Raw genomic sequence first — 23,461 nt, 5'->3', positions numbered from 1 at the left:
TATTATGGGTGCATTTAGCACTATGGTACCATTATAAGAAACTCATTCAATTTAGGATAGCTTTAGACTGCTTAAAGTGGCTGTTTATACAATTACTCAAATTTACAGAATGAAAAAAAGAATATGGTAGAAATTGAGCAATGTTTGTAATTTATCAGCATTATTCTTTGTACTCTCAACAAAGCAGAATGTAGCAAGAATTCACAGAATATCTAATAATAGATTTGTATATATATATAAAACTTTAAACAAAATTCTTAAAATCTATTTTAGTATGTTTCTCAGTTCAATCCCTTGTGACTCATCGGTTTTCCGTAAACACAAATAGTACTGAGAGTTCAACAATAATTATATTTACAAAAAGAAAACCAACAAACTAACTTAATAGAGATGTCACTCTTACAAAGCTAACAGATACAAACGTATGACTACTAAGGTCCCTTCCTCAGACTATGAGTGTTTAGTAAGTATTATCTGAAAAAAACATTTTCTCCAGTAAGTTTAAAAACTCAAAATTGTTCTTTATTGTATGATCTTTATATTTTAAATTTATTTTGTAGCATCAGGTTATTTAATCTGTGAATCATCAGAACAAGCAATGTTACTTTTACAAAAAAAGTAATATGAAGTCTATCCCCAAGCTTTCCTTACAGAATGTAATTTTACAAGTAATGGATATACACATACAACCAAAGATATTTAGGAGGCAAACAAACACAGAAGACAAATATGAGATTCTATACTTGAAAGATTAGTGTAGACAATATAAATGAAACAGAGCTCTAGAGAAAGCATCATCAGACTATTAACAGATTACATTTAACAACTTGTAGTTTATAGTCAAAATAAATCTGTTTAACACATTTAAGCTAACTAAATTAAGGTGCAGAAAATACAAAAATGTAAAATTAAATAATTTATACATCATGAAGCACAACTCTACCTTTATTATACACATACATTTCCAAGAGGCTATGTATACTCAGTGGTAACTTGCCTTGTTCATCTCATCCCTTATTCTATCAATGAAAAAGAAAATGGATCAACGTTAAGTATAATTTGACTGCAAATTATTGCAAAATTCATGTTCAAATACATATACCATAAAGGTATTTCTTAAAAAATGATAAAATTAGGGTCCTTCATTTTCAGGTTTTATTTTATTTTTCCTGGGAATTTCAATATTATAACAAAAAAACAAACAGTACAAAGATAACATAACACGCAGGAGAAAAATCAGTGTAAAAGTAATTTTTCCACTGATTTATTATTTTTTTTTTTTATTATAAGATTGAAATTCACAGGAAAAATACAATTAAAAGTAAAAATGAAAGTCTCTAGATAAAATATATAATGACATTATGCAGGTGATGTAGGGGTATACTCATGTTTGGGACTGTTAATTTGACTATGTAAACCCAACTCTCTGAACATAGTGTAGAATATTTATTTTATATAAGAACAAATCTTAAAATTCATTCTCACTTTTTCCTACTTTTCCAGACTTCACACTATTCAGAGAAGAGTCAGGTCCTTGAGGTCTAATTGGGAATCTTCTGAAGTTTTCTTAGTTTTAGGTCATAAGAAAGTCAAGACCGGTCTTTGTTCTCTTTTCTCATGTCCTGGTAAATGTGAAAGAAGTGTTCATATAGGCTGAATAAAAAATGTCAAGTCCGTCCTCAGCTAACAATTAAAAAGATCAGTGTCTAAATTTGTTTAAGAGCACAAAGTTATCTAAACAATAGAGTCCTTAATTCAACAAAGATAATCTCTCCCCTTCAACTAACATTGGGAATATTATTTTATTACTATAATACATCTTTATGAAGTTTACATGTGAAATTGAGAAGCTGGGAGATCAGTGTTGGAACATCAGTATCATCACAGTATCAAATATCTCCATGCAGCTGCTTGTTCCACTCTGGAAGGCTTAGTCTACACAGATAAACTATCCTATGCTTTTCCTGAAGTAAAATTATATCAGTTTGTCTCTGTATTAGATACTCACTCTTGCTGAATGTGGGGACCATTCTAGTTCTTTCAGATACACATCAGCAAGGTGAAGAGACTGATCTATTCAGAATTTCTTCTCATGAGCAGCGTTTGCCTTTCAGTTAAGACGACACACCATTACACAGTCAAAGACAAGAATAGCTAGCTTTTTATTCTTACACAATTTTCAAAATTGCTTATAATGCAGATCATTATTACTGGAAACTACTGTTTTATCAGAAAAGGTGGAGGATATTTTCTTTGAATGGTACATTCAGAAATCCCAGTCTGGAGCAGATTAGATAATTTAAATATTTCTGCAATATTTAGTGTTTCAAAGCTAGATGTTTGCCGCATGAAATATAACTAGCATCCCATGCAATAAATATGATGGAAAGGACTTTTTCCTTAATGTAGATCTTCACAGGACCATTCTTCTAACGCCACACTCACAGCAGAACTTTGCGCATTCCACCGGATACCTGGTTCCACATTCATGGCAGAATTTTGTGAATTGTTCAGAGGCATTTCTGTCACTGCTCTTTGTGTTTCCTCCATTCACAAATGGTGAATAGTCTCCAGTTTCAAATCTAACTTTACCATCAGACCTAGAAATGCACAAAGAGCAAATTTTCAAAGCAAAGCTCATTAGACCACAATTTCCATTCTGTTGTACTATGATGCCAATCATAATTCTGGAGAAGGCATGATATCTAATTGTGTAAACAAACTGCTGGAGATAAAAACACGTTACTAAATGTAGCATTAGCTCTTTAAATGATGGCACCTGTGCAGAACCACTATTTGGATATTTGATAGCAATATACTATTGACTAGGAAACCAAAAGGTGGAATACAAATGTAAATAAACATGGCATGTTGAGGAAATTCAAAACTTTATAGCGCATTCACACAAGTGAAGGCCAATACACATTTACTGAAGGCATGCAGCATAATTCTGTATAAGCACTGTCTTATGCGCCACTTTCAATTCCAAATTTGGACCATCTGCCAAGATCCTATAATAGACAAATGAAATGAACAGGAAGATTCATCTCCATAGGAGTTATTCTATGAAAGATCAACAGTAAAGACCCACAAGTTGTTTTTCTTTTAGTTTACAATTTTTATTTTTAAATTCCCCCTTTTATCTCCCATAAAAGTTCTTTTTGATCTGTGGGATCACAGGTTTCTCACATCTGTCTTTTGCATAATGTCAGCTTCTGGCCTCCTCTTCTCCCCCTTTCCCTCCTCCCCCTCCTTCTTGTAGCAATTCTTAAAGTCACAGGATCTGACACTAATACAAACCCCAGAAAAAAATGAATTGACAGACTGATTGTTGTGAACCCCTAAGAATACACAAACTAAATCACATCCACCAAGTAAGGAAAAATAGATGAAGGGTACCTTCCTAATAAGTTTTTGGAAAATTATAGTTCCTCACTGATAGTTCTAAGGCATGATTCACAAATCAATACTGAAGAAACATACATAAAAGGGAAAGGCTCATTTAAATGAGAGAAAAGAACCACAGGCTAAGTCAGCAAAACTAATGAATTATAAATACAATTCTGATTTAAAAAAAACACTTCATAAAAGTCTATGGGTTCATGGTTTTCTTATCTCCACATAAGCACTTTACAGCACTAATTCATGCATGCAATTAACACTTTATACAATAAGATCTTCAAAAAATAAGATCTATTCTAAATATTGGCTGTCAATACAGAAAAATACTAATGCTGGCAGCCGGGATGCTTCCTACCCCTTCCACCTCCCCGCAGTCTCTTCCCCGCCCAAATAAGACAACAAAACTCAGTGGTGGGTAACAAAGGTCACAGCTTTATTGACTAAAACATAAAAGAATACCTATAGTACCTGAGCCATGGGAACCTTGCGGTATCACCGCGTTGCCCCAAGCGGCCATCCACCATGGTCAAGCAAAATCAGTGCAACCGGTCCCCCTGCCACATCGAGCAAGGAGGTCCACACCTCCAGGCATCGCTGTGCCCCACAAACCCATTGGAAACCATCCTATACCCCAGGCAGCAAGTCCAGCATCACATTGCCTCACCACCATGGCTTGGGTATCCTGCCACCAGCATGAGGCAGTTTGTGACTTACCTCATGCCCCCACCAACCCTAGCTGTGGCTGTGTATGCCCCTTTGCCCAAGAATACTTCCAACCCTTCCCGCAGTGAGTCATTAAATAGGTCTTGCCCTATGTTGGACAAATGAAGCAAATCGCCCCAATACAGCCCTTCACATTGAATATCAGCTCACTCATGCTGAAACTGGCGACCCCCTAAGTTCTGTAAGCATGCGTCGACCTGCCTATTCAACTTCCTGCGCCCCCCTTTTCCATAGCCTTGAATTGCCTCATTTTTTCCGCAGTATGATGTCTGACCATACCAAGCAACTATGCTTAAATAAATAGTGTGGCTATCTTCTCTGTTTGTCTTCAACAGCTGCCTAGTGGGTAACTCTGCCTAGATCATTCCCACCCAAGTGAACGACGACCTGTGGCTGATCACATGCCACTGCGTGCTGCCTCAGCAGCGGTAACAGTTGCTCCCACAGCATACTGCTATTACCAATCCAGTCAATGCAGACCCCATACGGTGTGAACCCAAGGTGCATCCCATATGGCCTCTCTCTTGCCCTCCTGGCTGCCCAATGAACGAAGGACAGTCCAATGATCCAGATGGTCCTTTGCCCGTTGGGCCTCCCTGAAACATAAATGACGTTAATTGCTTTCTACCCCACCCCTAACGTACGGGTTAACTCCCACTGACTTCCATCTTCTATTCTCTGTATTACAGTGGTTCTCAACCTTTCTAATGCCGTGACCCCGAAATACAGTTCCTCATGTTGCGGTGACCCCTCGCCCTGCCCTCGCCCCGCGAGGGTGGGGCTTTGGTCATATGGGGGCGGGGTTATGGATGGGGTTGGATTTTAGTGCATACTTATTTATTATGACATTTATAAACAGAACCACCATTCCTCATAAAACAATAAAATTAAGAAACATAAAGCATCAGTTATAATAGTAAAACCATACTAATAAAATTACTGATAAATAGAATTTCTATTAATTAAAATCATATACATTTTTATAATTTCCCAAACACCAATAAAATATTTCAAAACAGCACATATATCAAATAACACACAATAATTAAAACTAATAAGGATTTTAAAAAGCCCCTGCTGTCCATACATGGGAGCTCTTGATTTCCAGTCACCCTGATATTGTCGAGGATTAGGAGGTTATCCTCTCTCTCTCACACATACACTCACATGTCCATTCTCTCTCACACATACACTGTCACATACATACACATTCATGCTCTTATACCCACCATAACCTCTCACTCTCACAGACACTGATACACTCTCAGGGTGTAAGACACTCCCCCCCCCCCCCCCCACTCACACACACTCTTACTCCCCTGGATTTTCTCATACACACTCATGCTCTCACTCTTACTGGCTCCCTCACAACCTCAGAGCCTCTCAGATAAAACTCTATGCAGCAGAAATAAAAGTGAAGCAGATTTGTGAGACAAGACTTGCCTTGGGTAAAGCCATGCTAACTTTGTTCCATTAAACCATATCTTTCAATATGTACTGTGATTTTGATGCTTAGAACACTTTCCACTATTTTTCCTGGCACTGAAGTCAGGCTAACCGGACTGAAGTTTCCTGGATCGCCCCTGGAGCCCTTTTTAAATATTGGGGTTACTTTAGCTATCCTCCAGTCTTCAGGTGCAATGGATGATTTTAATGATAGGTTACAAATTTTTACTAACAGGTCTGAAATTTCATTTTTGAATTTCTTCAGAACTCTGGGGTGTATACCATCTGGTTCAGGTGATTTACTACTCTTCAGTTTATCAATCAGGATTTTCCACCTCTGGGGGTGCCCAGACGTAGATCTGTTCACGTTTCCTTGCAACTGGAAGGTGCCTTGGTTGTGCTCCCTGTCTAGGTCAAACGGCAAACCAGTCATTGGGGCAAGATTCTTATGTATGCATATCCTCCAATTCCCTTAACAGTGAAGCTTCGCAAGGACAGATCCTCATAGCCCTTCTTTGGTCGAGACAAGTCTGGTTTCCATTCCTGTGGGAGTTGTCTATCCAGAAACTGATCTGTCTGGGGACTTCGCTGGATCTCATCAAGCAAGATCAGGGCATGCTGCGGCATCCCAACCTTCAGGCCCTGTTGTTCACAGCCTGGATATTGAGAAGTTAATCCTGCAGCCACTTGATCTTTCAGAGGATGTGTCTCGGATCCTGGTGGCTTCCAAAAAGCTTTCTGCTAGAAAGTCCTAAGGACTGAAGTGGAGGAGATTTTCCATGTGGTGTAAGCAGAAGGCCCTAGATCCATTCTCCTGCCCCCCACAAAAATTGCTTGACTACCTTCAACATCTATCAGAGGCTGGCTTAAAAACAAACTGTCAAGAGTTCACTGTTCCACACTACATACTCCCTCGCCTAAAAGTGCAAGGCTCAAGTCCTCCAAAGAACGTGCACTCTCTTTAGCTAGTCCCACCCTGTGGAATAAGATGCCTCCAAACCTTCGCCTTGAGACCTGCCCAAAAAGATTTAAACAAAACTTAAAGACTTGGCTCTTCACACTCACATACACCTAACTCCCCCCTTCTCCCCTCGCTCCCTCCCCCCCCCCCAGTGAACATATTGTAAATTGCCTGTAATTACTTGTAAATTCTTCCCTCCTCTCAGTTACCCTTCCCATTATTTTGTTTAACGTTGACACCTCATTATAACGGTTTCTTGATTATACATTATTGTTATCTTTGAATGTTCTTCTGTGAAGCTTCTTGCTGCGTTGAGTTATCTGTAAACCGAGATGATGTTCCCAACCTCGGTATATAAAATGCTTAAAATAAATAAATAAATAAATCTTATTGTGACTGGCGCAAACCACCTCAGTGTAGAAGGTACGCCCATCTCTACACAGCCTATAGTTGTACATTTCATGCAGGGCTTCTTCATCTGAAGCCTCCTCTAAGGCCTCCCACTGTGTTGTGGGACCTCAACGTGGTGTTGAGCTGATGAAAGCTACTTTTGAGCCGCTGCACATTTGTGACCTGAAAGGTCATATTTTTGGTGGCAGTTACTTCAGTGCATAGGGTCAGCAAGCTCCAGGCTGTAGCAACTTATACACTTTATACTAAGTTTTAGCATGTCAGGATGGTCTTGCGTACACATCCTAAGTTCCTGCCTAAAGTGGGGACGGATTTCCTTCTTAACCAGTCAATTGTCAATCCCAGGCCCCATTCGCACGAACGAGCACTACACAGTTTGGACTGCAAGCAAGCCTTAACCTTCTACCTGGAGCGGGCACCCAACTTTTTATTTCTTTTGATAGGAATAGCTTTGGCGTTGACAAACAGACTATATCCATTTGGCTAGCAGACTGCATCTCCTTTGTTTATGCTCAAGCGGACTGCATTTTGGAGGTCATGTCAAGGCTCATTCTGTCAGAGTCATGGCAGTGTCGGTGGCCCACTTGCAAGCAGTTCTCGTGGAGATCTGCAACGCTGCAACATGGAGTTCTCCCCACACATTTACATCACATTACTGTCTGGATAGGGATGGCCAACGTGACAGTAGGTTTGGACAGTCTGTCCTCCAGAACTTGTTTGAGGTGTAGAACCCAACTCTCCCAATCTAGGGCCCATTGTTTGGGTTCAGGCTGTCTCCCCTTCTGTTATCGATAGAACTGGTGGTATTGTGCTTGTTGGCACCTGATTAGGTGTCTGTTGGTCCCCTTTTGTGCTGGGGAGCAGCCTGTAGCTAGAGATTCACCCATATGTGAGGACTACCATCCTGCTTGTCCTTGGAGAAAGCAGAGTTGCTCACTTGTAACAGGTGTTCTCAGAGGACAGCAGGATGCTAGTCCTCACAAAACCCACCTGCCACCCCACAGAGTTGGGTTTCTCCTATTTTTTTTTTTCATAATAATTCTATGTTATGAGATTAGAGACTGACTCATGTGGGTTAGTGGTATAGGGCATGCTGAGCATGCTCAGTGTGCCTAGTCAAAGTTTCTAGAAACTGATATAAGGTTTCCGCATCGAGCTCCATCTGATGTCGTCATCCATGTGTGAGGACTACCATCTTGCTTGTCCTCTGAGGTTTGCTTATCGTAAACGGTGTTTTCCCTAGATAGCAGCAGATGAATTAGCCATGCTGTCTGGGATGTCCTCCGGTCCTGTAGGTGGCGGAGCTCTCAAAGTAAAGTTCTGAGTCTTGCTGTAGTGTGTGCCTGCTTGGCACTTCCCCCACCTTCCTAAGTCCGTGATTAAGCAGAGTAGTTGGTAGCAAGACTGTCCGGGAAGGTGGGAGGGTCAGCATGGCTAATTCATCTGCCATCTAGGGAAAACACCGTTTTCGGTAAACAAACTTGCTCTTTTTACGTACATAAGCAGGATGAATTAGCCATGCTATCTGGGAGTCCCGTTCGCAACTTGAGTGACACGTCCTGGTCAAATATGTGTTATTTCAAGCGCTCAAGACGTGGAAGAATTCTGCGGACAGTCCTTGGTGATATAGTTGATTCAGGAGGTGCCCGCTTTTAGAATTTGTGTGCCCATGGAGGCATCTGCTGCTGTGAATTTGTCCAAACAGTAACGAGTAGTGAAAGTATGAAGCGAGGACCAGGTTGCAGTTTTGCAAATGTATGATATGGGCACGTCGCACATGTGGGCTATGGAAGCCGCCACAGCACGCACCTGGTGCGCTTTAGAAGTTAAGGATGCAACGTTTTTGGTAGCAAAACTGAATGCAGTTTGCAATCCAGGTTGTTAGAGTCCTCTTAGAAACTGGTAATCCTGGTGCATTTGGGTTAAACAAGAGGAAGAGTTGCGATGCTCTAGTATCTGAAGCAGTTCTCTGTTTATAGTAAGCAAGTGCTCATTTGCAATCTAGCGGGTGCAGTCTATGCTCTGCCTCATTGGTATGAGGCCTTGGGCAAAAGGTTGGAAGAGTTATAGACTGATTAAGGTGGAAGGATGAAATTACCTTGGGTAGGAAGCTAGGATGCGTGCGTAACATGACTTTATCATGGTAGAACACTAGATACGGAGAGTAGTGGACTAGGGCTTGAAGTTCGCTAACACGTCTTGCCGAAGTAAGCACCACCAGAAAGAGTACCTTCCATACCAGGTATCTGGGGTGGCATGTATCTAAAGTTTCAAAGAGTGGTAGCATAAGTTGTTCCAGTACAATGTTTAAGTCCCTCGGTACGGGGGGGGGGGGGGGGAGTTACGTATCTGTGGGCGCAGAAATAAGATCCCCTTCATACATATGGAAATTAGAAGGTGAGTAGATATTGGCACTTCATTGTGTAGAGAATGATACGTTGCGATAGCAGTCAGATGGACTCTGAGCGAGGCTGTAGCTAGTCCTCTTTGATGCAGTAGATGAAGATAAGCAGGTAATTTGTTTGGAGGGCAGGTGAATGGGTCCATGTTCCTGTCCGAGCACCAAGAGGTATAACTAAACCATTTTCTTCTATAATTTAACCTGGTGGAAGGTTTCCTTGAAGAGATCAGAATATCTTCTAGCTGAGGTGAAAGGTCTAGGTTTTGAAATAATAACTTTTCAATCTCCACGCTGTCAGGTTCAGAGAGGAGTGAAGTGGATGTAGAAGGGATCCTCCTTCCTGGGTTAGGAGGCGAGGGCTGTTTCCCAATGGAACTGGAGTGTCCACCGATAGACGAATCAGGTATGCATACCATGGATGTCTGGGCCATGCTGGAGCTATCAGAATGAGGTCCGCATTGTCCATGATGCATTTCTGTACTGTGCGAGAAATCAACGGTATTGGGGAAAAGCATACAGTAGTCCTTCAGACCAGTCTATCAGAAATGCATCATGCGTTAGCCTTCGGGCACTTGGATGTATCGAACAGAAGATCTGAACCTTGCAGTTGCATTTGGTAGCGAAGAGGTCGATGCATGGCCAGCCCCAGGTTTGGAAGAGCTTGAGTGCCACCTTCTGATGAAGCTCCCATTCATGGGGGTGAAATATTCTGCTTAGCTTGTCCGCTCTGGTGTTGTTGATGTCAGGTAGGTAGATGGCTTGTAGGGCAATGGACTTGTTGGTTGCCCATTCTAGGATCTTTATTGCTTCCTTGCATAGGGTCCAGGAACCGGACCCTCCTTCTTTGTTTATAGAGAACACTGACACTTGATTGTCCATGTGGATCATGACTGTTTTCCCCTGTAATGTGAGTTCGAAGGCTCGGAGAGCATTTCAGATTGCTCTCAGTTCTAGCAGATTTATTTGCTGTGTACTCTCCCAGGTGGACCAGAGGCCTTGAGTTTGCAGGCTGGCTAGGTAAGCGCCCCATCCTTTTGTCGAGGCATCTGTGGTGAGTATGATCTGATGAACTGGGGGTTGCAGTGGGCCTCCCACTGTGAGAGCTGAAGGTGTCAGCCACCAGTCCAAGTCTTGTTTCATGCTGGGTGTGATGGAAACGGGAGTAGAGAGATGGTTGGAAATTGATTCCACTGCGTCTTCAGGCCCCACTGTAGACGCCACATGTGGAAACGTGTGTGGGGAACCATATAGATAGCTGCCGCTATATGCCCAAGAAGTGTTAAGATTTGTCGAGCAGGGGCAGTGGCCGAGTGTCTTAGGTTTTGAGTGAGATTCCTCAGGGTTACTGCTTGTGATTGTAGAAGGAAAGCTTTGTCTTTTGAGGTGTCGATATGGGCTCCAATAAATTGCAAAGCTTGAGTGCTTTGCAGATTTGATTTCTCATAATTGACCATTAGTCCCAACCCATCTACGCATTTGATGGTGGTAATGAGATTAGTCTGTAGAACAGATGGGCTGGGTGCTACTAGAAGCCAATCGTCCAGATAGGAGAATATTTGTATGCCCTATCGTTGTAGGTGAACCACCACTACCGCTGGACATTTTGTGTAAACTCTAGGACTCAAGGAAAGGCCAAATGGAAGTACTTTGTACTGAAAATGGCGTCCCATCACCATAAAGTAAAGGTACTACCAGGAGGCCTTGTGCATCTGTATTTGGGAGTAAGCGCCCTTGAGATCTATGGAACACATCCAGTCTTTGGGTTAAATGAAGGGCAGGATGGAGTTGAGGGATGTCATCTTGAATTTTTCCGTCGTCAAGTGCTTGTTGAGCGCTCTGAGATCCAGGATAGGACGAAATCCTCCTGATTTCTTTGGAATGAGGAAGTATTGGGAATAAAAACCTGTGTGATGGTGCGGCACAGGTAGTTCGTGGATACACTGCTGTTGTAGTAAGTTGGTGATCTCCAGGTGCATTTGATGGGAATGCGTGTTTTGTTGCCTGGTGCATACCAACCAAGTGTGGCATGGGGGGAAGGATTGGAAGTTGAGGGAGTAACCTTCCTTTATTATTTATAATACCCAGAAGTTGGTTGTGATGGCGTCCCATACAGGTAGGAAGTGGAATAACCTGCCTCCAACGGGAAGTGGTAGCAGTGGCTTGGGGTTCCCTAAAAACCCTGCGATGGTTTTGGCGGGTTTGGATCTTGAGGAGTCCGAGGTTGTTTTGGAGTCCTCTGACGTTGTCTAGGTCCTTGTGGTTGCGACGTCTGAGGGCAAGAAGAGGAGTAGTACAGAGGACGTGAAGGTGGATAAGGCCTGAAGGGTCAACGCTGATATTGTGGCTTGCGGTAAGATGTATAATACCATCTGGAGGTTGAAAAATCGGATGGAGCAGTTAGCGATTGTACTGCTTTTTGCTCTTTTAACTGAGCCACTGTCTCCCGGAACTGGTCGCCAAATAAATTGTCCGGCAAGCAGGAGGAGGTTTGCTAACTTCTCATGGACATCTTCTCTAAATGGTGCTTGCCCTCAGCTATGCAAGTCTTCTCACTGCGATGGCATTTGTCGTGGATCTCGCAGATGTCTCAAACCTTCATATACTGTACGGATGAGATGTCTCAAACCCTCTTCCATATGGTGGAACTCCTCAGGGAGGGGCTGATCAGGAGAACCTTCCTGAAGCTTAGGCTTCAAGGCTTGTAAGCACTCGAACAGGTATTGGGTAATTGCAAACTGATGCTGCTGGATCTTTGCATTGAGCATACCTGATCGGTATGCTCGCTTACCAAAATCATCCATATATTTGGAGTTTCGACCTGGATAGGCATTTGAATGTAATCTTGGCATATGGGCCTTTTGCATCGCTGACTCTACCGCTACTGAGGCATGAGGCAGTTGAACATGTGAATAATAGGAAGACTGACTCATTCCATATTTTAACTCCAATTTTCTTGAAGTGGAGGGGCCGGATAGCGGTGTTTCCCAGGCTCTTTTCATTACTGCATCCAGCACCTCATGAGATGGAAGTGCAGTTGGTTCTGCTGGAGTTTCAAAAACCTTTAATAAGCCAAGAACATTTGCTCTTGGATCCGGTAGTCACTTGGTTTCGATGTTTAGTGTTTGGCCCACCTTCTCGAGGAATTTCGAATACATGAGGTCTTCGGGAGGCGAGACTGGTTCTGGTTGATCATCTGGGGGGTCTGAAGGTTACCCCGTTGAGGAGCCAGGTGAAGATGACAGAGGCGATTGGTCAGCCGGATGAGGGGAAGCGGATGCCGGGGCCGGACCAGTACCGGGGCTGTCTTGAGGTGACATTGGAGCCTCCTGTGATGGTTCTGGCAGGCGTCCTCCCTGATCTGCTACCGTTGTCAAAAATTGTGCCAAGATTAAGGAAATCTGAGACATTGCCTGGGAGGCCAACGTCTCCTGAGGTTGTGTATCCTGTGGTACACATCATGGTGGAGCTTGCGGTGGCAGAATAGGAATCTCGCTCCCTGAGCGTGATGTTGTCCGTGGTCTCTTACATAAAGGTTCCTCATGGTCGGATGATGGAGACTGTGATGATGCATCAGGGGGAGAAGACAGAGAATCTTCATCCACAATCAAAAGAGGCGATGGATCTTTTTGCCTCTTATGGCCAGATGCTGGGTAAAAGTATAGTGATAGGAGTGGACTACTGTCCACCTGGACAAAATGGTCAGACAGATGATGAAATGCTAAGATAAATAAGGGAAGCTAACCAATTTGGCAGTGCAAAATTAATGGGAGATTTCAATTACATTTGCCCAGTCAAAATTGGGGTAACATCAGGACTTGCTAGAGACAAAGTTCCTGGATGTAATAAATGACTGTTTCATGGAGCAATTGGTTCAGGAGCCAACAAGAGAGGGAGCTATTTCAGATTTAATTCTTAATGGAACACAAGATTTGGTGAGAGAGGTAACGGTGGTGGGGCCCCTTGGCAATAGTGATCATAACATGATCAAATTTAAACTAATAACTGGAAGGGGGACAATAAGTAAATCTAAAGCTCTAACACTGAACTTTCAAAAGGGAAATTTTGATAAAATGAGGAAAATAGTTAGAAAAAACTGAAAGGTGCAGCTGCAAAGGTTAAAAATGTTCAATAGGCATGGACATTGCTTAAAAATACAATCCTAGAGGCACAGTCCAGATGTATTCCACACATTAAGAAAGGTGGAAGGAAGGCAAAACGATTACAGTCATGGTTAAAAGGTGAGGTGAAAGAGGCTATTTTAGCCAAAAAACATCCTTCAAAAATTGGAAGAAGGATTCATCTGAGGAAAATAGGATAAAACATAAGCATTGGCAAGTTAAGTGTTAAAGATTGATAAGACAGGCGAAGAGATAATTTGAAATGAAGTTGGCCATAGAGGCAAAAACTCATAATAAAAACTTTTTAAAATATATCCAAAGCAAGAAACCTGTGAGGGAGTCGGTTGGACCATTAGATGACAGAGGTGTTAAAGGAGCTCTTAGGGAAGATAAGGCCATTGCAGAAAGACTAAATGAATTATTTGCTTCCGTGTTTACTAATGAGGATTTTGGGGAGATACCAGTTCCAGAGATGGTGTTAAAGGATGACGAGTCAGACGAACTGAACAAAATAACTCTGAACTGGGAAGATGTAGTAGGCCAGATTGACAAACTAAAGAGTAGCAAATCACCTGGACCAGATGGTATGCATCCTAGGGTACTGAAGGAACTCAAAATCGAGATTTCTGATCTACTAGTTAAAATTTGTAACCTATCAGTAAAATCATCCATTGTACCTGAAGACTGGAGGGTGGCCAATGTAACCCCAATATTTAAAAAGGGCTCCAAGGGTGATCCGGGTAACTATAGACCAGTGAGCCTGACTTCAGTGCCGGGAAAAATAGTGGAAACCATTCTAAAGATGAAAATCGTAGAGCATATAGAAAGACATGGTTTAATGGGACACAATCAACATGGATTTACCCAAGGAAAGCCTTTCCTAACAAATCTGCTTCATTTTTTTGAAGGGGTTAATAAACATGTGGATAAAGGTGAACAGGTAGATGTAGCGTATTTGGATTTTCAGAAGGTGTTTGACAAAGTCCCTATTGAGAGGTTTCTAAGAAAAATAAAAAGTCATGGGATAGGAGATGATGTCCTTTCGTGGATTACAAACTGGTTAAAAGACAAGAAACAGAGAGTAGGATTAAATGGTCAATTTTCTCAGTGGAAAAGGGTAAACAGTAGAGTGCCTCAGGGATCTGTACTTGGACAGGTGCTTTTCAATATATACATAAATGATATGGAAAGGAATACGACGAGTGAGGTTATCAAAGTTGCAGACACAAAATTATTCAGAGTAGTTAAATCACAAGCGGATTGTGATACATTACAGGAGGACCTTGCAAGACTGGAAGATTGTGCATCCAAATGGCAGATGAAATTTAATGTGGACAAGTGCAAGGTGTTGCACATAGTGTAACTACAGCAAGGGTTATTTTTCCCTTTGTTAGGTTCCATATTAGGAGCTACCACCCAGGAAAAAGATCTAGGCATCATAGTGGATACTACTTTAAAATCATCAGCTCAGTGTGCTGCAGCAGTCAAAAAAGCAAACAGAATGTTAGGAATTATTAGGAAGGGAATGGTTAATAAAATGGAAAATGTCATAATGCCTCTGTATCGCTCCATGGTGATACCGCACCTTGAATACTGTGTACAATTCTAGTCGCACATCTCAAAAAAGATATAGTTGCAATGGAGAAGGTACAGAGAAGGGTAACCAAAATGATATTGGGGATGGAACAGCTCTCCTATGAGGAAAGGCTGAAGAGGTTAGGGCTGTTTAGCTTGGAGAAGAGACGGCTGAGTGGGGATATGATAGAGGTCTTTAAGATAATGAGAGGTCTGGAACGAGTAGATGTGAATTGGTTATTTACACTTTCGGATAATAAAAGCACTAGGGGGCATTCCATGACATTAGCAAATAGCACATTTAAGACTAATCGGAGAAAATTATTTTTCACTCAATGCACAATTAAGCTCTGGAATTTGTTGCCAGAGGATGTGGTTAGTACAGTTAGTGTAGCTGGGTTCAAAAAAGGTTTGGATAAGTTCTTGCAGGAGAAGTCCATTAACTGCTATTAATCAAGTTTACTTAGGGAATAGCCACTGCTATTAATTGCATCAGTAGCATGGGATCTTCTTAGTGTTTGGGTAATTGCCAGGTTCTTGTGGTTTGGTTTGACTTCTGTTGGAAACAGGATGCTGGGCTTGATGGACCCTTGGTCTGACCCAGCATGGCAATTTCTTATGTTCTTTTGCGTCGATGGAGTCGATAATAGCGACTTATGGTGATGAGTCGACACTGTAGTACTCCGATGCGTCGAAGTTTTGTCCATGCTTCGATCCCGAAGCATGGCTTGACTTGCTTGCGCCAGATGCGTCGATGGTGATGTGTCGGAGCACCGATGCCGGTCGATGCTGCTGCCCTCTTCGACGCAGTGGATGCGCCGCCTGCACTATGCGTCGGCGTCGATAGGAGCTTCTTGGTAGTTGACGCAGTCTAAGTGGGAGGACCCACCGAAGCAACCCGTGGATGCACAGACTCCTTTGACGCACGGGGAGGATCGAGCCGAGTCCTCAGAGGGGGCATATGATCCTGATTCAGCCTGCTTTAATTCTTGGATCTTGGCTGCACGTTGTCTCTGCTCTAGGTGACATGCATCCGCAGTCCACACAATTAGCCTGGTAGTGTTTTGGGCCCAGGCAAATATAACAGAAGGTATGTCTGTCTGTAACAGACATTATCTTCCTGCAATTACAGAATATGAAGCTTAGACGAAGCATTTTCTGTCAGAATTCGATGAATTTTTAAAGTAGTTAAGCCTAACTACAGAAGAGGCAATAAGGTAAAATAAACCTCTTTTATAATTCTTTTTTTTTTCTTCACAGAATAAGTTGAGAGGAGACAGAGAGCTCCGCGTGCTGTTAGGCTCGCGGGAAAAAATGGACTGAAGAGACTCAGGAAGGTGGGGGAGGTGCCAAGCAGGCACACACTACAGCAAGACTCAGAACTTTACTTTGAGAGCTCCGCCACCTACAGGACCGGAGGACGTCCCAGACAGCATGGCTAATTCATCCTGCTTATCTACGTGAAAATACTGTTGTTCCTCAGATGATTTTTAGTATTTCTTCACTTCTTTACTATTAAAGATTCTGTTTATCCAAGATATTTTTGCATTCCGTTACTGTTTTGCCTCCACCACCTTGACTGAAAGATGTTTAATGCATCACCACCTTTTCTAATGTTATCCCAAGTCTGCTATCGTGACCCCTCGCTTCCTGTGTATTATTTATACTTGAGGAATTAGAAGGTATCTTATATCCCACCTCCCACCTCTAATTCATGTCCGTAATTCTCATGCCAATTTTCTTTTTATGCAGAAACTATACCATTTTGGTAGCCCTTTCTCTAGAACACCTCTATCATTTATTTCTTTTTGAAGAAAAAGCTTCTAGTCTAGAATTGGAGACAATTCTCCAGATAAGGTCTCTCTAATGATCTATGCAGAGGCGTTATCCCTTTTCCTACTGGTTATACTTCTCCCTAGGCACACTCTCTCTCGTCACACTTTTTTTTTTGCAACTTCAGAGGCTTGGGTCCTGATTAGTCCACATAATTATCTCACACCCCATCATACTACTCCTTTGGATTTCTGCACCCCCCTGAATACATGATTCTGTATTTCTTTGCATTGGATCTTAGTGCCAAGCATATAATTAATTTTCATATTGCCTACGCCTTCAAGAATATCCAAACTTACTATCTGCAAAAAGGCAAACATTCCTCACTAACCGCTTTACAATATCATTCATAAAAATATTAAGCAGAACCATCCTATTACTGATCCACAATATGTACTTTATTGCATTGTGGCACTCTACTGATCATCCCTCTTTCCTTGAAGTGAAACCATTTACCACTACCCTCCTGTTCATCACTCAAGCAATCAACCAGGTTGAGGCCTTCTCTAGGCTTCCCAGCTTATCTATGAGTTTTCGCTGTCGTACAGTGTCAAAAGCTTTACTGAAATCCAAATATACCATATCCAGACAGCATAGCTATATGCTGCAAAAGATTTATTATTTATACACCTATTTAAATACAATGGCTTAAGTTCAGATGTTCTCAGCTGTTCATCAGAATCTCAAATCATAAAATATAACAACTGCCTTCTAAAATATAACCATTGCCTTCTATTATGTCCCAATTTAACATGGTTAAGAGGTTCACTGAAAGTGCTGAATAGTTTTACAAGTTGCTATTGAGGCATAAATTGAATATCACTGCGCAAGACTAACTATACCTTGAATAATTTTCAGCATTGTAGGTTTTCCTTTTGTTTCCATCAACAGCAGCAGTAGTTCTTGCCAGACTGGGTGGTGTCCGAGATTTCATGCTGCTTCTACAAAGAAGTATGTATTTCATTAAGTAAAAAAAAAAACTAAAAGAAAGATGAAGTGCACTAGCATGTTATCTCTAGTACCATGCAATGCTGAAAACATTAATATGAATTAAGAATTATAGATACACTAAAGATAGAATTATGGAAATGTGGTCTAGTGAAGTGATTCACAACTCTTCAGTTGCCAAGTCTTAACTGATGAAGTTGGAACTATTTCATGCCTCATCAGCTCCAGTCAGTCTACAGGCAGTGTGGTAAAGACGACAAGGAATGAACTGTAAAACAATGTAAGGGTTTGCTCCCTCCTTTTGGCCCTTCTATCTTAGCTTGCTCCCTCTCAGGGATCAGAAGATATACTCTCACTTTGTCCCTGTAACGTTGGCCTGCTGATGGTCCAAATCCTGAGGTGCAAATAGAAGATAAAGCAAAATTGCTTACCTTGTAATAGGTGTTATCCCAGGACAGCAGGATGTAGTCCTCACATATGGGTGACGTCACTCACGGAGCCCTAATGCGGGAAAACTTCTGGCAAAGTTTCTAGAAGCTTTTAACTGGCAGCCCGGGGCTACTGAGCATGCCCGGCATGCCATGATATTCCCTGCCACAGGGGTCTCACTTCAGTCTGGTATGTAGCAATAAGCGTTAGCAAACTAAAATAATAAAAGTTTGAGGCCCAACTCCGCAGGGTGGCAGGTGGGTTCTGTGAGGACTACATCCTGCTGTCCTGGGATAACACCTATTACAAGGTAAGCAATTTTGCTTTATCCCAGGACAAGCAGGATGCTAGTCCTCACATATGGGTGATTAGCAAGCTAGTCATTGCCCATGTAGTTAGCAGTGATGCGTTGTTGAGGAAATGAGGCAGCCGAAGATCACAGCAGGTTGGTTGTAGAAGGAGTTGGGATCAAACTGGAAACAAGTTCTTTAAGACAGATTGTCCATAGGTTGAATCTTGTCGTCCTTGTTTATCCAGACAGTAATGAGCTGCAAAGGTGTGAAGGGAACTCCATGTCGCTGCTTTACATATGTCAATGATTGGCACTGAACGAAAATGTGCTACTGAAGTTGACATTGCTCTCACTGAATGCGCCTTTACTCGCCCTTGGAGAGGAAGGCTTGCTTTTTCATAGCAAAACTGTATGCAATCTGCTAACCAGTTTGATAGAGTATGCTTACCCACTGCTTTACCTGGCTTATTTGGATCATAAGAGACAAAAAGCTGATTGGATTTTCTGAGGGACGTAGTGCAATTCAGATAAAAAGACAACGCACGTTTGCAGTCTAGAGTGTGCAAAGCTCTTTCTCCCTGGTGAGAATGAGGCCTTGGAAAGAATGTGGGTAGAACTATGGTTTGATTTAAGTGGAACTCAGTAACTACCTTAGGAAGGAATTTTGGGTGTGTTCGGAGAACCACTCTGTCATGGAGAAACTTTGTATAAGGTTCATACATGACAAGTGCTTGTAACTCACTAACCCTTCTAGCTGATGTGATGGCTATGAGGAAGATAGTCTTCCATGTGAGAAATTTGAGATCGCAAGAATGAATGGGTTCAAAGGGAGAACGCATTAATGCTGTTAAAACCAGATTCAGGTCCCATTCTGTGACTGGAGGCCGAATTGGTGGTTTAAGGTGAGTTAGACCTCTCATAAACCTACTGACAAGAGGTTGTGTGGATATAGGTGTATCTCCCATCTTGTTATAAGCTGAGATTATGCTCAAATGTACTCTGATTGATGAAGTCTGAAGACCAGAGTCTGAAAGATGGTACAAATAGTCTAGAAGAGAAGTAGTGGGGCAAGTGAAAGGATCAATATGGTTTTGTCTGCACCACAAAGTGAACCTTTTCCATTTAAAAGAATAATTCTTTCTTGTGGAAGGTTTGCGTGAAGCTATAAGCACTTGAGAGACATTTGTTGAAAGACTGAGTGGTTGTAGGATTAAGCTTTCAACATCCATGCCGTCAGGGATAGGGATTGAAGGTTGGGATGGCGCAACCGACCCTGATCCTGAGTTATGAGATTGGGAGCTACTCCCAGGCGTATTGGATCCCTGACTGAAAGGTCTAGTAGTGTGGGAAACCATACTTGTCGAGGCCAGTATGGGGCTATGAGTATCATGGTCCCCTTGTCTTGTTGTAGCTTCACTAGAGTTTTCGTTATAAGCGGTATTGGAGGATACGCATATAGCAGGCCGGAGTTCCAAGGGCAAGCAAAAGCATCCTTGGCTAGCTGGTTCTGTTGTTTGTGTAGAGAACAGAAGTTGTCTACTTTGTAATTCAGAGGTGACACAAAGAGGTCCGTTGTTGGTTGTCCCCAAAGTTGGAATATCTTGGCGGCTACTGAGCGATTCAGGGACCACTCGTGTGGTTGGAACTGACGACTGAGTCGGTCTGCTAGCACATTCTGAATTCCTGCTAGATAAGTGGCCTGTAGGAACATTGAGTGGTTCAAGGCCCAGTCCCAAATGTGTGCAGCTTCTTGACAAAGGAGATACGAGCTCGTACCTCCCTGTTTGTTGATGTACCACATGGCTACGGTATTGTCCGTTTGGATCAGAACAGTCTTGTGTGAAAGGCAGTCCTTGAACGCATGCAGCGCATAACGTATAGCTCGAAGTTCCAGAAAATTGATTTGATAGGTGGCTTCGAGTTTTGTCCAAGTTCCTTGAGTTGGAAGAGAGTGTATGTGAGCTCCCCACCCCAAGGTGGATGCATCTGTAGTTAATGTTATCTGAGGGACCGGTTTCAGAAAGGGTAGGCCCTTGCGTAAATTGTCCCTGACTGTCCACCATTGCAGCGAGGAGCGTAGTTGGTGGGTTATTTGGATTGGATAATGTAATGGTTGGATGGCTTGGATCCATTGTGATCGTAGAGTCCATTGGGTTACTCTCATGGCGAGTCGTGCCATAGGAGTGACATGAACCGTGGAGGCCATGTGGCCTAGTCAGGTAAGAAACTGATGAGCTGTCACTTGTTGTTGCATGGAAACTGAGTGTGCCAACAGGGACAGTGTGACTGCACGATCTTCTGGTAGAAAAGCCTGTGCAATGTCTGTGTTTAATTCTGCTCCTATGAATTGGAGTAGATGAGAAGGGTTCATGTGGGATTTCTGATAATTGATGAGGAATCCCAGTTTGTGAAGTATAGCTATGGTGTAATTCAGTGAAGTTATTGCTCCTTGTTGTGATTGACTTTTGATGAGCCAATCGTCGAGATAAGGAAAAACATGAACACTTTGTTTGTGTAAGTGTGCTGCTATCACTACCAGGCATTTGGTGAATACCCTGGGAGCTGAAGCGAGGCCGAATGGTAACACTCGGTATTGGAAATGCTGATGTCCTACTGTGAATCGCAGATACTTGCGATGAGGCGGGAATATAGGAATGTGTGTGTAAGCATCTTGAAGATCCAGAGAACAAAGCCAATCTCCCTTTTGTAGAAGTGGAAGCATGGTGCCTAGTGAAAGCATCCTGAACTTTTCTTTTTTTAAGAATTTGTTGAGATTTCTGAGATCTAGAATGGGACATAGGCCTCCGGTTTTCTTTGGAATGAGGAAATACCGGGAATAGAATCCTCTGCCCTTCTGACTGTGTGGTACTTGTTCCACAGCTTTTGTTTGCAGAAGAGCAGATAATTCTGTTTGTAACTGAGGTATGTGATTGAGATGGGAGTTTTGTGGTGGAAACTCCTGAGGGAGAGATGCAAAGTTTAGGCGGTAGCCTTGATGAATTATGGACAGGACCCAATGATCGGTTGTTATTGTTGTCCATTCCTTGTAGAAATGGGATATTCTCCCTCCAACTGGCAAGGTGGTATAGGGATTGGAATATTGGCCTTGTGCTCTGAAATTTGTTTCAAAAGCCCGAGGTAGATCCTGTTTGGGGAGGGGGTTGGGGCCTCGCAGACCGTTGTTGTGGTCTTTGTTGAGACCTTGGAGGTCTTGGCCTAGAAGCAGGAGGATAGTACCTCTTTGGGCGATAGAAGGGACGTTTCGCTTCTCTACGCGGTGGTCTGCGAGTTGTGTGGGTTGCAGGGTCATGAGGCAGCATGGAGAGTTGTTTTAGCGTCTCTGAGTGCTCTCGAAGTTTGGCGACGGCATCCTGTACTTTGGTGCCAAACAAATTATCTCCCTGACAGGGAAGGTCTACTAATTTGTCCTGGATTTCAGGGCGTAAATCAGAAGCCTTTAGCCAGGCCCATCTTCTGGCACTGATGCCGGATGCTGCTGTTCTAGAGGATGTTTCAAAAGCATCGTAGGCTGCCCTTACCTCATGCTTCCCTGCATCCAAGCCCTTTTGGATTATGATTTGTGCTGCCTCCTGGTGTTGTTGAGGCAGAGAGGGTAGAAACTCTTCAATCTGCTTCCAGAGATTTCTCTGGTGTTGCGTCATGTAAAGCTGGGGTTGTACATGGATGTTCCCATATCCTCTGCTGAAGCTGTAATAGCACTTCGTGTACCGGGATGGCCAGATTGTGCTTAGGAGGATCCACAAACTGTAAAATTTCTAGCGTCTGTTGCCTCTCATCCCTTTCAGCCTGGAGTTGGAAGGGTATGGACTCAGACATTTCTTGAATAAAAGATGAAAATGAAAGGTCCTCTGGAGGTGACTGTTTTTTGGCTTGAGGTGGAGAGGCCTCAGACATGAATTCTTCGGATGAGGGCTCAGATTCTGTATCTGACCAGGTATCAGAAGTTGGTATGGGATATTGAGGAGGTTCAGGCCTTTGAGGTGGAGGTATTCCAGAAGGGCCTTGCAAGGGATCTTGTGGGTCCGGTGAAGTCTCTCGCTCCTCTTCTTCTTGCCCAGGCATTATGGGCAATGAAGCCAGAAGGTCCTGATACCTTTTAGTGAGGATGCTGTGTAAATGTGCTTCAGAACTAGAAGTGTCTGGAACTGTGGGAGAAGGCTTCAGTGAAGAATGTTTAAATTTCCCCGATGACTTTTGTGTGGAAAATGTTCTTCTTGGCAAAGGTGGCTTGGACGGTGCCATGGTGTAGAGAGACATCGATTGTGTAAATCAGTGGCACCGATGAAGTAGTGAAGGTAAACATCGATATTGGAATCATCGATGGTATAGGTCTGGCTGGCATCGAAGGCATCGGGAATGATAAAGGAACCGATTGTATCGATGGTATGTATGTTTGAACTGGATCCGTCATCAAAGAAGTCATCAGAGGAATCGATGAAGACATTGCTGGCATCGGCGTATATACCGGCATCGACTGAAATGTCGGCATCATCGGCGGAGTCGCCGGCATCGGCTGTGAAGCCGGTATCGAAGGAGTGGTTAACATTGGCGATCCCGCCGGCATCAACACGGTCGTCGGCATCGACATGGTTGTCGGCATCGGCGATGACGCCGGAATTTGATGCTGTAAGGCATCAGTGACTATTTGTCTAATTAACACAGTCAAGTCAGTAATTGAAGTCGATACTTGCTGTGATGTCGACGGTATCGATTCTGGAACCGATGGAAACGTAGTTGAGGAAGACTTTTGCCTTTTAGCGATCGGTTCCTCCGGCGGCGGGAGCGGTGGGATAGATCGATGTCGTCGGTGCTTGTGCCTTTTGCCGTCATCTCCTGGCATTTTGGACAGGCAGCGATGTCATGCTGTCCGCCAAGGCACCGAACGCATTCGATATGCGGGT

At 42.9% G+C, this 23,461-nt stretch overlaps 1 protein-coding gene across 5 annotated transcripts in view; it reads right to left on the bottom strand.

Annotated features, from left to right (window-relative positions):
• Window positions 1–496: 496 nt before the first annotated feature.
• Window positions 497–23,461, bottom strand: part of ZC2HC1A (zinc finger C2HC-type containing 1A) — a 223,613-nt gene continuing 200,648 nt past the window's right edge. For 4 of the 5 annotated variants that reach the window (XM_029591512.1, XM_029591511.1, XM_029591514.1 and 1 more), the window contains 2 exons: window positions 17,713–17,811; window positions 497–2,600 (listed from right to left, as the gene is read on the bottom strand). In XM_029591512.1, the coding sequence (XP_029447372.1) occupies window positions 2,414–2,600; window positions 17,713–17,811 (286 nt within the window). In that variant the 3' untranslated portion in view covers window positions 497–2,413. The remainder of the gene's footprint in view (window positions 2,601–17,712; window positions 17,812–23,461) is intronic. The other variant, XM_029591515.1, reaches the window with a different exon arrangement.

This window comes from Rhinatrema bivittatum, chromosome 2, assembly GCF_901001135.1.
Source record: "Rhinatrema bivittatum chromosome 2, aRhiBiv1.1, whole genome shotgun sequence".
Classification (NCBI taxonomy): Eukaryota; Metazoa; Chordata; class Amphibia; order Gymnophiona; family Rhinatrematidae; genus Rhinatrema; species Rhinatrema bivittatum.
The sequence above is the reverse complement of the archived record's forward strand: the minus strand, read 5'-3'. Positions and strand labels throughout refer to the sequence as shown.